The sequence below is a fragment of the Abramis brama genome (genome assembly GCF_963993115.1).
Source record: "Abramis brama genome assembly, chromosome: 11".
NCBI lineage: Eukaryota > Metazoa > Chordata > Actinopteri > Cypriniformes > Leuciscidae > Abramis > Abramis brama.
The window spans coordinates 4,802,725-4,818,646 of NC_139973.1; the positions used below are offsets into that span (position 1 = coordinate 4,802,725).

At 37.4% G+C, this 15,922-nt stretch overlaps 1 protein-coding gene across 1 annotated transcript in view; it reads left to right on the forward strand.

Annotated features, from left to right (window-relative positions):
* mmp24 (matrix metallopeptidase 24) overlaps positions 1–14,248 on the forward strand; it is a 31,028-nt gene extending 16,780 nt beyond the window's left edge. Inside the window, exons 3-9 of the mRNA XM_084127972.1 lie at positions 166–282; positions 1,772–2,076; positions 6,817–6,978; positions 7,074–7,291; positions 7,680–7,818; positions 9,870–10,136; positions 13,479–14,248. Coding sequence (XP_083984098.1) covers positions 166–282; positions 1,772–2,076; positions 6,817–6,978; positions 7,074–7,291; positions 7,680–7,818; positions 9,870–10,136; positions 13,479–13,816 — 1,546 coding nt within the window. The 3' untranslated portion in view covers positions 13,817–14,248. The remainder of the gene's footprint in view (positions 1–165; positions 283–1,771; positions 2,077–6,816; positions 6,979–7,073; positions 7,292–7,679; positions 7,819–9,869; positions 10,137–13,478) is intronic.
* The last annotated feature ends 1,674 nt before the right edge of the window (positions 14,249–15,922 follow it).

Consider the following 15,922-nt stretch of genomic DNA (forward strand, 5'->3'; position numbering starts at 1 on the left):
CATCATCAGAGAAGAGAAGAGATGTTGCTGCAAGAGGGAGGCTATTTTGAACATGTGTATGGATAAATCATTTATAATAACAAGAAACAAGGAAATTTGCCCTGTTTGTTTACTGTTAGCTTTTTGGTGTCCTTTGGTGTGTGATCATTATCCACGTGTGTTAAGGTGGATGAGAAAACCACGGTGTGGGGTTCCAGATCACCCTCACATCAGCCGACGGAGGAGAAACAAACGCTATGCCCTCACTGGTCAGAAATGGAGGGACAAGAAGATCACATACAGGTAAAGTGTGCAGTATATTCAGAGACCGTTTAAATGCAAAGCTTACATGATGGATGGATGGATGGATGGATGGATGGATGGATGGATGGATGGATGGATGGATGGATGATGGATGGATGGATGGATGGATGGATGGATAGGTTGACTGATTCACTGAATATTGCACCTGAGGAACCTCTAGAGGAAACTACAGAAACTGTTTACTCTTTATTGAATGGCATTGCAGGGAAACTCCATATGCCTGTAACTAACTGCACCTCACATGATTCTCTTTAATGGCGGCCCATTAGGCATCTTGCTGAAGCCAGCCCGCAGAGTATATTTGTTCCCGCATTTTCAATTATTTTAGTGCATAGTGCATTCACACGTGCAAGTGTGTTTTGGAACACATGCCGCTTACACAATGTTCCAGACAGATGTTGTTGAAATGCTTCCCTCCAACTTTAAAAATGCTACAATAAGCTTCTTCTTTTTTTTTTTTGCCTGATGGGAGAGAGAAAGAAAGAAAGCAAGGAATGCGGCAGGTCAGGATGGAGGAGGAATAGTTGATAAAAAGCTGGTACTCTGACTGGTTTTCTTTGCAATTATCCCCCCAAAACCCACTCAACCTATTTATTTATGTATTTTTTAAGTCAGTTTCTGCCTATGCCTGTCTCTGAAATATACACATCTATGTGTATATATAGCGTAGATGAGCTGAACAAAAGGGATTCTGGGACATTTTGTTCTTGTGGTGCATTCCTGTTGGCATAAACATTAAACCATTTAAATAATTTGCAAACATTTGTTTGCTTTCATCTGTTTTTAAGCTCTATTAATTTCATTTAGTCTTCAAATGCAGACTTGAGCTTAGTTTGAAGGCACTGGTTAATCAAATGTGATATTCTCACTTGTGTGTGCCTGCAGTTGTGTGCCAGAGACAACCATCTGCTTCTGCCTCAGGTGTCTGGCCTGGTTTAACTTTTGCCCTATATTCAAGGAAATTTATATGCAGATTAATTCTTATGTAACAGCACAGCGCTGTGAACTGAAATGGGATTCGCTTCAGTATAGCGCAGAGCTAATTCATATAGAAACAACCTTTCTAATTAAAAATCGGGACACTGATAGTTGCTGCATAGTTGCTGTAGTGTCAGTTGATATGGAAAAATAAATATGCATGCAGTGTTACTTTAGTATTATTTACATTATCTATTAAAGTATTATTAATATTTTGAATTAGCTTTTAATTTTAGATTTCTAGTTTTCAGTTTAATCTAAGATACATTTTTAGAAAATCTTGTTGTGTGCTTTTGTCAGCTGTATTATGTGTAGTTAGCTTTGATATATTTTAGAACTTCAACTTATTTATTTCAGTTAGTTGCCAATTCATTCATACTGCATATTTTGCACTATATTTTACCAGTTAAGGTAGTTTGAAAATCACATTAATAGTGCATTGTTCCTTGAAATATTTTTTCTGTATTCTTCCTCTTCTTCCTGTTTCCAGCATACATAATTTCACCCCCAAGGTGGGCGAGAAAGATACCCAGAGGGCCATTCGCCAGGCCTTCGATGTCTGGCAGACAGTGACCCCTCTGACCTTTCAGGAAGTGGCCTATTCGGAGATCAAGAACGAGGGTAAAGAGGCAGACATAATGATCTTCTTTGCCTCTGGTTTCCATGGTGACAGTTCCCCTTTTGATGGAGAGGGAGGTTTTTTAGCTCATGCTTATTTCCCCGGTCCCGGAATTGGCGGAGACACACACTTTGACTCTGATGAGCCCTGGACGTTAGGAAATGCAAATCACGACGGTAAGTGTCTCTTAATAGCAAAAACTAAAGAGTTGAACTGGTGTGATGTAATTTCGAACAATTTCTTGCAAAAGCAAACTTTTCTGGAGAACTTTGCTCCGGCTGGTTAACACCTTTGAACTCCCATTGGTTCGTGGTGATTACATAATAGGTGGGTGTGGCTCTGAGGCTCCGCCTTCGTTGAGGTCCATCTGTTCAGTCCTTTGAGGTCAGACGCGAGTAAAACATGAACACACTGGAGAGCTGCATTGTAGTAGACATTGAAGTCGTAATTCTAATTGAAAGTAACACTAATATTGTTTTTTCAATGTCAAATACTATAAAGCTGCTAGCATTAAAGGGCACCTATTATGACTCTTATCACAAGATGCAAAATAAGTCTCTGATGTCCCCAGAGTATGTATGTGAAGTTTTAGCTCAAAATACCCAACAGATAATTTTTTACAGCATGTTTAAATTGTCATTTTTTGGGGCTCAGAAAAACATGCTGTTTTAGTGTGTATCCCTTTAAATGCAAATGAACTGCTGCTGCCGGCCCAGGGGGCGGAGCATCACGAGCTCACGCTCAGTCAGGACAATCTCATCTGATAATATCAGAACAGAAACTCTCAGTAATGGTGTTCATTTCGACTCGGAGTCGGACAATAATGCCCACAGAGCCAGAGAATATATGCTGTATGGAGATAGAACAGGTATAGTTTAGTTTAATTATGGTTATAACTTATTTGTCATCTGCTTTTATCCACTATTAATACAAGCCTGCTGTAGCAAACCCCGTCCGAATGATGACCAAAATATACTGACGAGTTCAGTGAAGTTTATTGTACATCACACAAAAGATGAGCGTTAGTTTTACTCCAGAGAATCACAGTAAGAGCTGAATAAACACAGTATAAGAAGTGCGCATTAAAGTCTTATCCATAAACTCTCTCTCTCTCTCTCCCTTTCATTATCATCAACATACACAGCGAAGTACACAAAACACTCATTACAACTAACAGTAAACAAATATATACACACCTTTTCAGTGGGTGCTTAATAAACTGGTAAACCTTATATCCGTAAAATGACTCGATGAGCTGTCATAAAGTGCACGCTCTCACTTTCACTTCTGCCGTGATCAGTAACGTTAGGCCTGTCGCTCCGGAGACCGTAAGCTGGATCACAAACAGTACTGATCCATCCTGGAGTAACAACGGGAGTAAATGAAGACCGCTATATTCATTCTTACATCCAACAACAAAACACCTCAATCGCTTAGGAGACATTCTTGTCTACAGCTGCTCAAGCGTCGAAACAATGGCAGACTCTGTGTCCAGCTCACTCAGGGCGGGTCTAGGCTCAAACTGCAGTGTCAATCAACAGTTGTGGGAGGGGCCTGTGCAAAGTGACGTCACATTGCCCCGAATCTGAGAACAGCTTGTTCTGAGACAGTGCTTATGATTTATGGGGATTATAAAAAAGCACTGGGTGGATTTTTATCATTATAGGGTGGTTGTGTACACACACTGCCAAAACACATTTATGTTCAAACACCATGTAAAAGTGAATTTTGCATAATAGGTGCCCTTTAAAGCAAGTGCTGTATAAATAAATGTGACTTGAATGGAGTGCTGAATGGCAGAGCTGATTCAAACACATCCTCATCGCTACGATCAGATGCTTTCTTAACTGGTGTTTTCTCACCGCTGGCATGTTTGTTGTGGGTTTATTTTGTTATTGAGAGGAAAGCGCGCAGCACATATTTACGTATTGATCTAAATGGCACACTCAGCAGCATGGATGGCATTGGGATGTTAGCTAACAGTATATTGCTGCAAAAGATATTTCCAACGTCATTTTATCCTAAATGAAGAATGAAAAAGAGTATATTGGAGCCTTTAGTGTTACTTACCAACATTATGTTTTGATCTAATCAAATATATAGAATGACTGACCTGACATGTCTGGTCTCATAATCTCCGACATTATTTTAATTAACTTTTTTGCAGACATATTAAAGGTGCTACAACAGTTGCAAAATGAGACAAGGTGCTGTTATATTTTATTATTTATATTTAATATTTTATTTTATATTCTGTTTTGTAATTTTTTTGTGGCTCTATTTAATGATTAGTTTATGTGTAGGCTATGTATGTGTTTTATTTATTTAGTAGGGAAACGATAGATAGATAATAATAGATTATTAATCAGGATAGGATGGATGAATTTTCTGCAGCTGTAGATGAATAGATCATTCAGATGTGTAGAGGCGAATCTTCTCGCGTGGTAAACTGGAGCAGTGAGCTGAGGAGCATCAGTACATACCACAGGGGAAACATAAAGAAAACACAGAGCATTGCGTTCTTTCTTCTGTGCCTGTGTGCTGCGTATTTGCTGTGTTATCTTTGTCTGGGTGCTGCAATGTCAGCAGTTCAAGTACACGCTTTATAGACCACAGAATCTGTACCTTGTTCACGTACATGCACTCACACACACACACACACACACACACACACACACACGCATATGCACATTGACTTCTTTTCAGCTCTATTTCTCTATACACCATAACAACCCTAGTGAATACATATCAAAAGTAACCAGTTTTCAACAAACAGTAGATGTATTTATTTATGTTCAGCGGCTGATGTAGATTTTATATTTCATTTATTCACAATAACACTCCTTTAGAGAACACAAAATCTATTTCTTTTCAAAGAGACGGAGAATGAAATAGACTGTTAAATTGGACTGGAAGAGAGTGTGAGGGTTGATAAAGGAGAAATGCTTTGGCCAAGAGAACCTCTAAAAAGGAGGAAGCAGTCTGTAAAAAAAAATGTACAAGACGCTTTGTGAGCCATCTGATACTTGTAGCACCCATAGACGCCAACCAACAGATCAGGCTATTTCTGTGATTTGAGTGATATGGTGTCACGTCCCTTCTGTGTTTCCAAAGATCTGAACATGTCAATCTCGACTGAGTCATGTTCTGGTGATGGCGTACACTCGCATCACATGTTTAAGATGTTCTTTTAGGATTCTGGGTACAAACAGCATTTTTCACATGACGACATAAGTTCAAAGATATTACCGTGAAGTGTAGACATAGCGTAAATTGATGTAAACTCATACGACAAAAAATATATTTTTTCATATATATTTTTAAATGTTTACATATTACAAATAAAGTAGCCAAAATACATTCCTTATATATATATATATATATTATTTTTAAATTTTACAGTTTTAGTCTTAGTATATTATATATATTTATATAAATATTCTTGAAGTACTTTAAGGGCCAGATTTACTAACAGCTTGCTCCAGCTCAAACTCTCTCTCTGTCAGGATTTACTAAAGACACACAGAGAGAAATCGGCGCTGAAAAGGCATGGACAGTTATTTTTGCGGCTGACCTTATTGCATATGCATTTAGTTTCTTTGTAACACGCAAAATTTATGGGAGGAGAGTATTTCAATAAATCACGCAACGCGATTTTCTAAGGTTTATTTACTGGTATTTGCACCACTATTTATATCCCCACAAAAGCTTGTCTTAAAGGAGAAGTTCACTTTTAAAATGAAAATTCTGTCATCATATACTCACCCTCATGTTGTTTCAAACCTGTATGAATTTCTTTCTTCTGCTGAACAGAAAGGAAGATATTTAGAAGAATGTCAGTAACCAGGCGGTTTTTGGGTCCCATTGACTTCTATAGTATATTTTTTTCCTACTATGGAAGTCAATGGGACCCAAAAACCGCCTGGTTACTGATATTCTTCTAAATATCTTCCTTTCTGTTCAGCAGAAGAAAGAAATTCATACAGGTTTGAAACAACATGAGGGTGATTATATGATGACAGAATTTTCATTTTAAAAGTGAACTTCTCCTTTAAACCATTTTGCACCTGTGTTGTCAGTAGATCACCCGCACCTGATTATCAGCGGCTCTGCTTGTTTGCAACCCTATGTTAATCTGCACTGCTCTTGGTAGACTGTGTTGGGCATTATGGAAATATAATGTGTTCTTTAATGTGCACATTGTCAGTAGATCACACGCAGAACTTTCCACTCTCATCGGCGCTTTCATGGGATTAAGCTCTCATGCTAATTTGCCCTGTTTAGTAAATCTGGGCCTAAGTATTTTGGCATACATTTTGGCATTTGAAGGTGTAAACAAAATACATTATCACACTGTTTTACAGCATATATCTGAATATATTATTTTGGCTAGAAATATGTGTTGTTTTTGCAATGCGAACCCATCAGTTCCTCTCTAAACTAATAACCAAATGCATTGCACCTGGTGTTGAAAGACAGTAGAATTTGGTTTTCACACCTTTTACAGAAACTGACACTGATTATTGATTTAATTTGCATATGCAATTTCCCAGGTGCATTATACTGTACCATACAGTGAAAGTGAATGAGGATGGATGCTGTTAAGCTCCAGAAGTGACAAAAAAAAGCAGGTATCCCAAGTGTGCTGAACTATGGGTGAACTATTCCCTTAATGATAGAATGAACACATTTATTCTCTGCTGATTCAGTGTTTGATGAATTTCTATGGGAGCTCTTATTTAGACTTTTAAATAAAATGCACATTAAATATGCAGAGCTTAGGCTTTGCATTGGTAATTCTCCAGCTTCCATATTCTTGATCATGCAGTACATACTGCTATATTTTTTAATCTAATATCAAATTCTGATTAGTAATGATTCAAAGATGCATTTGACCTTTAACCTTTATCTTTCAGGCAATGACCTTTTCCTGGTGGCCGTACACGAATTGGGACATGCATTAGGTCTGGAACATTCCAATGACCCCAGTGCAATCATGGCTCCCTTCTATCAATACATGGACACGCACAACTTCAAACTGCCTCTAGATGACCTTCAGGGGATCCAGAAAATCTACGGTACAATTAGGATCTCTATTAGCTCATTTTTAAGAAAGGATATAGATTATACTTGAATTGCCATGGAAGGCTGACTAAACTTTGTTCTTCTGCAGGAATTCCCACAGCCATGCTGGAGCCCACTCGACCTCTTCCTACTCTACCTGCACGACGCACACACTCCACCTCTGAGAGAAAACACGACCGGCAGTCTCGCCCCGCTCGCCCGCCCTCTGGAGATCGCCCCTACTCTCCTGGCAATGGAAAACCCAACATCTGCGATGGCAACTTCAACACGGTGGCCTTCTTTCGCCGGGAGATGTTTGTTTTTAAGGTGAATTGCATCGGTTCCCTTTTTTATCATTAATAAATTATAATACAATTACCATAATACAGATAATTTTTGTCAAATTTGGTTGTATCAAAAATTGTAATTCCTTATACAAGGTATTAACAAATTATTCAGTATAAGAAAAATGCATTTGTTAACATGCAATATGTTGACGCACAATATATCTGTATTATATCTGGAAATAATTATCTATTAATCTATATCTATTAATCTAAAATCATTAATTTATATATTAATAATTTTATTTAGACAGAATAGTATTTTAATTAAGATCATATATCAGTTATTAGGCACAATGTAAAAAATATTATTGGCTTATCAGTATTGGACATATATTTAATCGATCCTAATAATCTTTTATTCATCACAGGATCGCTGGTTCTGGCGTTTGCGCAACAACAAAGTTCAGGAAGGCTATCCCATGTTGATAGACCAGTTCTGGAAGGGTTTACCTTCTCGCATTGATGCTGCTTATGAGAGATCAGATGGCAAATTTGTGTTCTTCAAAGGTAAGATTTATTATATTAGCTGTCATGACTTTAATTCGAAGAATATTCAAACAATCATTAACAAACCTAATAAGTGATTATTGCTTGATATAATATGTGCAGCCTCAGGCTAGTTTTAAAAGCTCTGATTGTTTTATAACATCTTTTGTAATAACTGCAAATTATGATACCAAATACATCCTGAAGTCTTAATAAAAAGCTCTGTATTGAAGTACCAGAATATGGCCTAGATAATAAAGTGAAGCAATATGCATTAAACATCTGTTGCTTTGTTTGGATCAGTTTCAACTCAGATCAACGTATTTTGCTCAGGCTGACTAATTCCTTTTATGTTTCTTTTTGATACAAGCATAGTTACACTGTGTTAGATAATGCTGTTAGATTGAGGGTTGATCTCAGGAAAGGTCTGTATTTATCCATAGTGTTTATCCTCCACTGAGCCTGACAGCCGTAGTGAATCTATTCAGTACTTTATTATTCTTTCTGTTCTCTCGAACGATCTCTCTCTATCTCGCCGTCCTCTCCCCCTCTCTTTCTCATTAAATTAGCCCGGTGCAGTCTTGCTGCGCAACGAGAGGCTGGGTGAGATATTTATAGCCCGAGTCTCCTGTTCTGTGATGTTTCATGAGAAAACAAGCTTGCAGGATGCCTTATGGTTATCTCAGAGAATGCACATCAGTATTAATAGATAAAGGGGCTATTAACTACAGTCCTTCTGGCATTTCAGCATCTGAACTACACACAATACAATTTACTGTGCTGAAATAATGCCGCATTTAAAATAAGCCATTGTCATTTTTTCAGTGCAAATGCTGTACATCTCCTTTTTGTGTAGGTTAGTCTCATTTTAGGCTGCGGGTTATTTGCAAAATTCAGTGCACAATCACAATTAATGTTGCAAGCAAAAAACAAAACAAACCCCCCCCCCAAAAAAACAAACAAACATTAATAAAAAGATTTTAACACTGAAAAGGCATGTTTTCTAGTGACCATGGTAGAAGTAATGGTTATGCTTTACAATAAGGTCTCATTTGTTAAAATGAATGTAAAACTAACATATAATAGTTGGTGGCTGTATTAAAGCACAACCACGTAATCCAAATGCGACAACAAACAATGAACCGACAACCAAACTAAGGGTATGTTTGCACGTCAATGATGTACTAAAAACGGAGACGTTTTTCCTTGCTTTTTTCACGTACAGACAACAGTTTCAAATGTCAAAACGATCTCTGTTCACACGGATCTGCGAAAACGACTAAAAACATTGTATTCCGCAGCCAGGCCACTAGTTGGCGATGTCTCGGATAAAGAAACACTACGCTCCTATAGACTGAGTTCGAGTACTGAGTACTGAGTACTCTTGAGTACTCTCGACTGAGTACGCTCCTATAGTCACGAATTCGCTTTTTTTTTTTGTTTACATGAAAACGATAACGTTATCGTTTTCAAAAACTTGAACTTTGACGCCCGTTTTTAAAACCTTGCAGTTTCAGTCCCCTCAAACGCGTGAATGAACGCCCAAAATGCATAAAAAGGTTTCCGGTTTTTAGTTAAAAATGGTGTCGTGGTGCATTAACTAATGTTAACAAATATTCAACAAACAAATTTCCCCGCCAGCATTTTTGATCATTTTCACAAAAGTTTCATGGCACAGAATATTTTGTTATAAGAATATCTGAACATTCAATATATTAAAAGAACAGCCCCTCTGCTTTAAAAAAAGAAAAAAGAAATATTCTAGCTTAATGCATTTTTTTTTTTTTTTATCAATGTGGGTTGTGAATTATCAATTTTAATTTAAAAAGCCACATTTTGAGCAAAAAGCTGAGAAAATTGCATTTGTATCAAAGACTACGTCTGGAAACCTTATTGTAAAGTGTTATCAGTTTAATTAAATAATGATCCAGTGTTGGAGAACATTTGGATAACTGGACATATATCCAAACATACGGTGTAGATAAGCATATTTTTGGTGTTATGCAATAACAACTTAATATAGCTAATTTAATTTTGATCTCATCTAACACTGCCTCTTGTTTTGACTCTAGGGGATAAATACTGGGTCTTCAAGGAGGTTACAGCAGAGCCCGGGTACCCTCACAGCCTGGTAGAGTTGGGCAACTGTCTGCCCCGCGATGGCATCGACACAGCCTTACGTTGGGAACCCGTGGGCAAAACGTACTTCTTTAAGGGTGACCAGTACTGGCGTTATAACGAGGAGAAGCGTACAGCTGACCCAGGCTATCCCAAACCCATCAGTGTCTGGAAGGGCATCCCTGATGCACCGCAAGGAGCCTTTGTCAGTCGTGAAGGATGTAAGTCATCGAGGTTCCAATATCCAATCAATATTTAATGTGGCAATCAGCCATGTGGTCAGTGGGCATTTTATCTGACTGCTTCGCTCCGGTTTGAGAATTTAAAGTAGGTTGAGCTTCGGTCTTGAGTGTGTAGTACGGATCTAATCTTTTGTGCAATGCATTATAATCAGTGAAGCTTGGATAGCTGTCATTGCACTGAAAGCAGATTTAAAAAGCCAATAAATGCACTGTTAATGCATTGTTGCTTGGAAACCGTAAACATGAATGATATTACTTGGAGGAAGAATAGTGCATTTAACCATTTATTAAGTGTTGGTTTACTTTATCATCATCTGTTCTGACACCGTGTTCATCTTACGCAGCATGCTTCGGTATTTTAGTTGGTAATAGTAATATATGTCTAGTGTTGCGCTCATCCTTGTAGAGTAATTGATTAGTGTTTGTTTGGCGCAGTCACTGCAATATTGTGGTGTTGACAGTGAGTGTTTTAGCTCTGACTCATCCTCAGTGGCGATCGGATAGCAGGTCTGGATTGGCACAGGGGCCGGGAGAAAAGGCAGACACAACTTTTGGGTATTAAAATTCAGTCACAATCGATGCATGATTTCAAATATAGTAAAATGGCATCTGTTCATAGCTAGATGCAATATTATATTATGGTATGGTAGAGAGCTAATTTAATGGTGTCAGATGGCTCAGATAGTTTTAATGCAGGGAACATAATATCCAAATGATTGGAAATCATTGGAAGGTACTATGGAAAGAGGGAAAGTGCTTTAATTCTTTAAAAGTGGTACTATAACTGGGCAAGATAGCCAAGAAACAGTATATATGCCTTTGATGGCATTCAGTATGTATGCCAATATTAATGTATTTGCTCTGAAGATGCTTAAAGATGCTTAAATGATGCCCCCCCCCCCCCAACCAAACATGGTTGCTTAGTAGCTTGAAAATGCTTAGAAATGAAATATAGTATAAAAATACATATAAATAAAATGCTTAAAACGTTTAAATAAAATGCTCCCTTTTGACCATTTCGAGTGGACAACATGATATGTTCATGTTGTCCACTCGAAATGGTCAAAAGGGAGCATTTTATTTAAAGGTTTTAAGCATTTTATTTATATGCACCAATATATTAATAAACAGTAGTATTTTAATATTTATATTTAAAATGTTTTTTTTAATAGAAAAATATATAAATATGTACTGTAAAATTCCATTTGACATTAATAAACATTTTTTTCAATTGTTTTATAAAACCATGATAATATTCATATTTCATAATGTTGGATAATGTCGTATTACCAACAAAATAATGTTGAATATATACCTAGAATATGAATAAAGTAGAAATATTCTAAATTACTAATATTCTAATAAATAAATATTCTAAATAATTTCTAAATAATCTAAATTACAGTTTAGCACTGTAGAAACTAAAACGGGCGACTTTGGATGATGACCGAGATACAGTTGCCCAAATGATATTATCACTTTTGCTGTTTTGGATTGATGTCAGTCTGGTCGAATGGTAAATACTCAAGTGTCATTCACTAGAGTCAAGTATTTCTGCTGTGGCTGCGTAGAATTGCAGATTTCTCCTCCTTCTCTCTCTAGAGTATTATCCAGTGAAGGAATGATCATCTTTTCTGTGAGCCATGTCAAAACCTCCATCTCAACATGGAGCCTAGGGCCAGGACTCAAGATAGAGAAGCCAAGAGGGTTATTTGGACTTTTTGGTCTGCCTGTAGCTCATGATTTTTCTGTCGCTCAGATTTTGCAAGAGGGATTTGGCATGTTTTGCTCGGCAAGATAGCGAGTTAGAGAGGAAGCAGGGCTGCCAACTTTTGAGTTTAGCTTGGAGTGAGATTTTTTTGTGGGGGGGTTAGGGGGTTAAATAGAATTTTATGAAGTTTAGTGACAACATGTTACAATGTTTACATTGTACAATGACTGGTAGGATACAGTTTTTATTATTGCTTGACAAAAATTTCAAGATTTCAATTCCATTCTTGTGATTTGATTCCGATTTTGATTCAATATTGACTAATTTGGATACATGATTATTTTAAATTTTATTTAAAAAAATAATCTCACCTAATGCTGTAAACATAGAGGGCCCAATCTGCTGGTATTATTAAAGGTTAAAAATAACAAATTAAATTAAATATAATGCAGTTTTTGTTATAATTACAATTATTTAATGACATAAGTAAAAATATAATAAATATGTAATATAGTGCTCAGCAAAATCTCCTCTCTAGCTATTTTTTCTATTCAATTAACATGGTCATTAAATGGCTTTCCTGAGGTAAATGTAACGTTATGTGACATAATTGTTCTCCTGCTGTTATATTGACCTCTTTCCGTGGTTGAAAAACACTAATTGGTCGATATTATGTATACTTTCGGTAAGTTGTACTGCATCTTTAAATAAAAAAGTAACAGATGATCGGTTCACGTGCACTTGAACTGAGGCGCTCAGCGATCTGTCACGTCACATTTACAAGCGCCAAACGTATTTTTGTCTGAATTTCTTAATAAAATTGACGAAATCTAAGAGCTGAGAATTAGTTTAATATAAAAAGTAGGTACCTCTTTGCTGTGTGGCGTGAGAGCGTGTGAAAAGTGTCAATTGCGTGAGTCTCACGCTCAATGCCTGAGAGTTGGCAGCCCTGGGAAGGATGAGCACTTCATCAATCACACACTCAGGGGTTGCTGTCAAAAGCCTCCTCACTGTATTTACGTGTAGTTTTGGGTCTGTGCCCGTCTGTGAGTGTTTGGGATGCATTTGTTTATGTGGCATTGGCAATCAAACTGACAGCTCTCTGAGGGATTGTGTAACACTGCAACAACTTTTTGAAATACTGTGTCCTGAGTGTTCACAAGGACAGCTATTTATGTGATCATGAATATGAGCTTTCTGTAAAGGACATGCATCTCTGCCTACATGTAAATATTTACTCGCATTGAATGGCTTTCTACCATTGATCTGTTCATGTTTACAACTTTAGCTTTACAATTCATGATTCAAATTCTTTTTGTACAATAACTAAACTAAATAACAAACTAACTAAAACTACGGAAATTATTACTTAAATGTTCAAATAATTTACTAAATTAATTAACAAACTAACTATAAATAAGCAAACACTCTGGCTCTGTGGCATTTCAAAACATTTCCCATATTTTTTGAGCATCTCCACCAGTAGCATTCACTCAACCAATGGCGTGAGTTTGGGGGCGGGATTATCTGTTTGTAGACCAATAGTAGATGAGTTCCAGTTATGGATATGTTCTGATATCTTATTTTGTTTCTCTCTGATTTTTTCCTAGTTTATACCTACTTTTACAAGGGAAAGGATTACTGGAAGTTCGATAACCAGAAGTTAACGGTGGAGCCAGGCTACCCCAAATCAATCGTCAAAGACTGGATGGGCTGCGATCAGTCGGAAGTAGAAAAGAACAAGGACCGTCACCTTCCACACGATGATGTCGACATCATGGTCGCCATTAACGACGTACCCAGCACTGTAAACGCAATCGCTGTGGTCATCCCATGCATCCTCTCACTGTGCATTCTGGTCCTTGTATATACTATCTTCCAGTTCAAGAACAAAAACGTCCAACAGCACGTGACCTACTACAAACACCCCGTGCAGGAGTGGGTATGACGGACCGAGGGGCGCGATGGACCCCAAATGCTTGAGAACATAAGTGAGGGCTACTATGCTGAGGTTTGACCAGTGCCTGTTTTCTGAACAACCTTGTCCCAGAAAGGGAACAAAAGACAAGGCAAGGGAGTTTCCTCTTCCTTCCTACATAAGACAAAACTTTACAACAAATATTGCAATTTTTTAGCATGAGCCCAACGGACAAATCCTCTGGGGATTGAACATGTGAAGTTATGCCCTGGCCTTACGCTAACCAGGTGAAGTCTTGACGGTTGAGGAACCATCACTTCAGCTTTGACCGAAACCATCACTTTCTCTTCTCTGGGAGAGTAAGAAGAACGGCAGATTTGCGAAACGCCAGCAAATCCTTGTTTCGTTCTCAGCATAAACTTGTACATGAATTTCAAGTATTATCAAAGAAATTAAATGAGCAAAACGACAAAAAATGACTTGAAAACCATGTAGGTAGAAAGGCCATAGAAAAGAATACCAAGGAATTCTTGCAGTCTTTTTCATTTATGGGGAGGTTCTCCGCTAGCACTCCTCGAAGACTGCAACATGTTTTTAAGGGAGGTTAGGTGGCATTTTTAAATTAATTAGCATCATAACATCAATCTGAATGTTTGTTTGCATTTTTTCCCCTTTTCTCTGCTGCCTACCCATTTTCACAGAGTAGGATGAACGATTTTTAAGAACTAGGGCAGTCTTAACAACTCCTCCCACTTGCTTCTGTACTCTATTCCTTTTCTTCTTATGCTGTATTTATCAGTCGGCAACAAAAGATCATTTCTTTTTGATCAGACAACACTTGCATTATGTCTTTATAGGAGAGTAATTTTGTGTCATAACAGGCACAATTTGGTTGTTTAGGATTATGCCTATTTCTTGCAATCTCTATATTATATTTTGTTTTTATTAGTAATGTTTCCCACCATCTTGTACCTTGTTACCATTTCACCAAGTGTAATATTTGAAACACTGGTGCCAGGCAGGAACATGAACAATGAACAGATCTGAATATGAAATAGCTTTGTTCCCATTGCCTACAGGAGATGATCTCTCAACGGTTTATCCGTCCTCTTCGAATGAACGTAATATGCTGTATGTCTTGCGTTGAAGTGACTTCAATTTCACGTGTTCGGTGTGGATTGTCTAACACTTAGCTCAAAAATGTCTGTCGGGTGCTTTTATTGGTTCGAGACTGTGCTATTTAACAGTTAAGTGTGTCTGTACCATATTAACACATCATTTCGTGCTCATCTGCTGTGTGATTGGATAGAATACATTACACATTTGAAGGAGCTGAGATGTAATTGATGTTTTTAGAATTTCAAATGGAACTTTTTTGGATTAACCTGACAAAGCTTCGGGCGTATATATATTAAAGGTTTGTAGCATCCTAATCACAATATTAAGATGGTAGATTTGGCGAGACTCCCTATAAGGCTTCACTTGGCACATGGTTTATCATTTGATATTGGAGTTTTGCTGATATTTTTGCCTTAACTCATTTAGGTTGCATGTAATGAAATCCTTTTATTTTTCTCTGTGGAAAGAGCATTTTTAGCTACAAAAAGCCACTTTTTGTTAACTCCGCAGAGAATAGTGTACATATTGTATTCACAGTTCAATGGAGCATGGATCTGCAACAGAAACTACCTGGCATCTACTTTTAGGTTTCTAATGTGTCTCCACCAATGGTTTGAGCATCTATACGAGCGTTACCATATTTTTACACTGGGCTGGCTTTATAGGCATGGTGTTTGTAACATTACGTCACTTTTGTAGTTGCCATATATACATCTGCCCAAATGATCGACCACTTGGAGATCATCTAATTTTGTAATACATTTCAACCAACATGAATGTTTTCTGAATAGTCCTGCTGTCTGTTGAAGGCTTTGTGGGTATGAGAAAATTAGTTGTGTCTTCCAAAGTAACATTTCACCCTCTTTTGTGTGGTCTGCAAAGCTTTTGAGCCTTCTTTAAAGGGGAACCATCACACAACCACTGATTTAAAAGACAAAATAGAGCAAACTGTCAATGCATGAAGAAAAAACTTGAGAACTATACATGAAATACATGATACCATGGTACTTTTTTGTT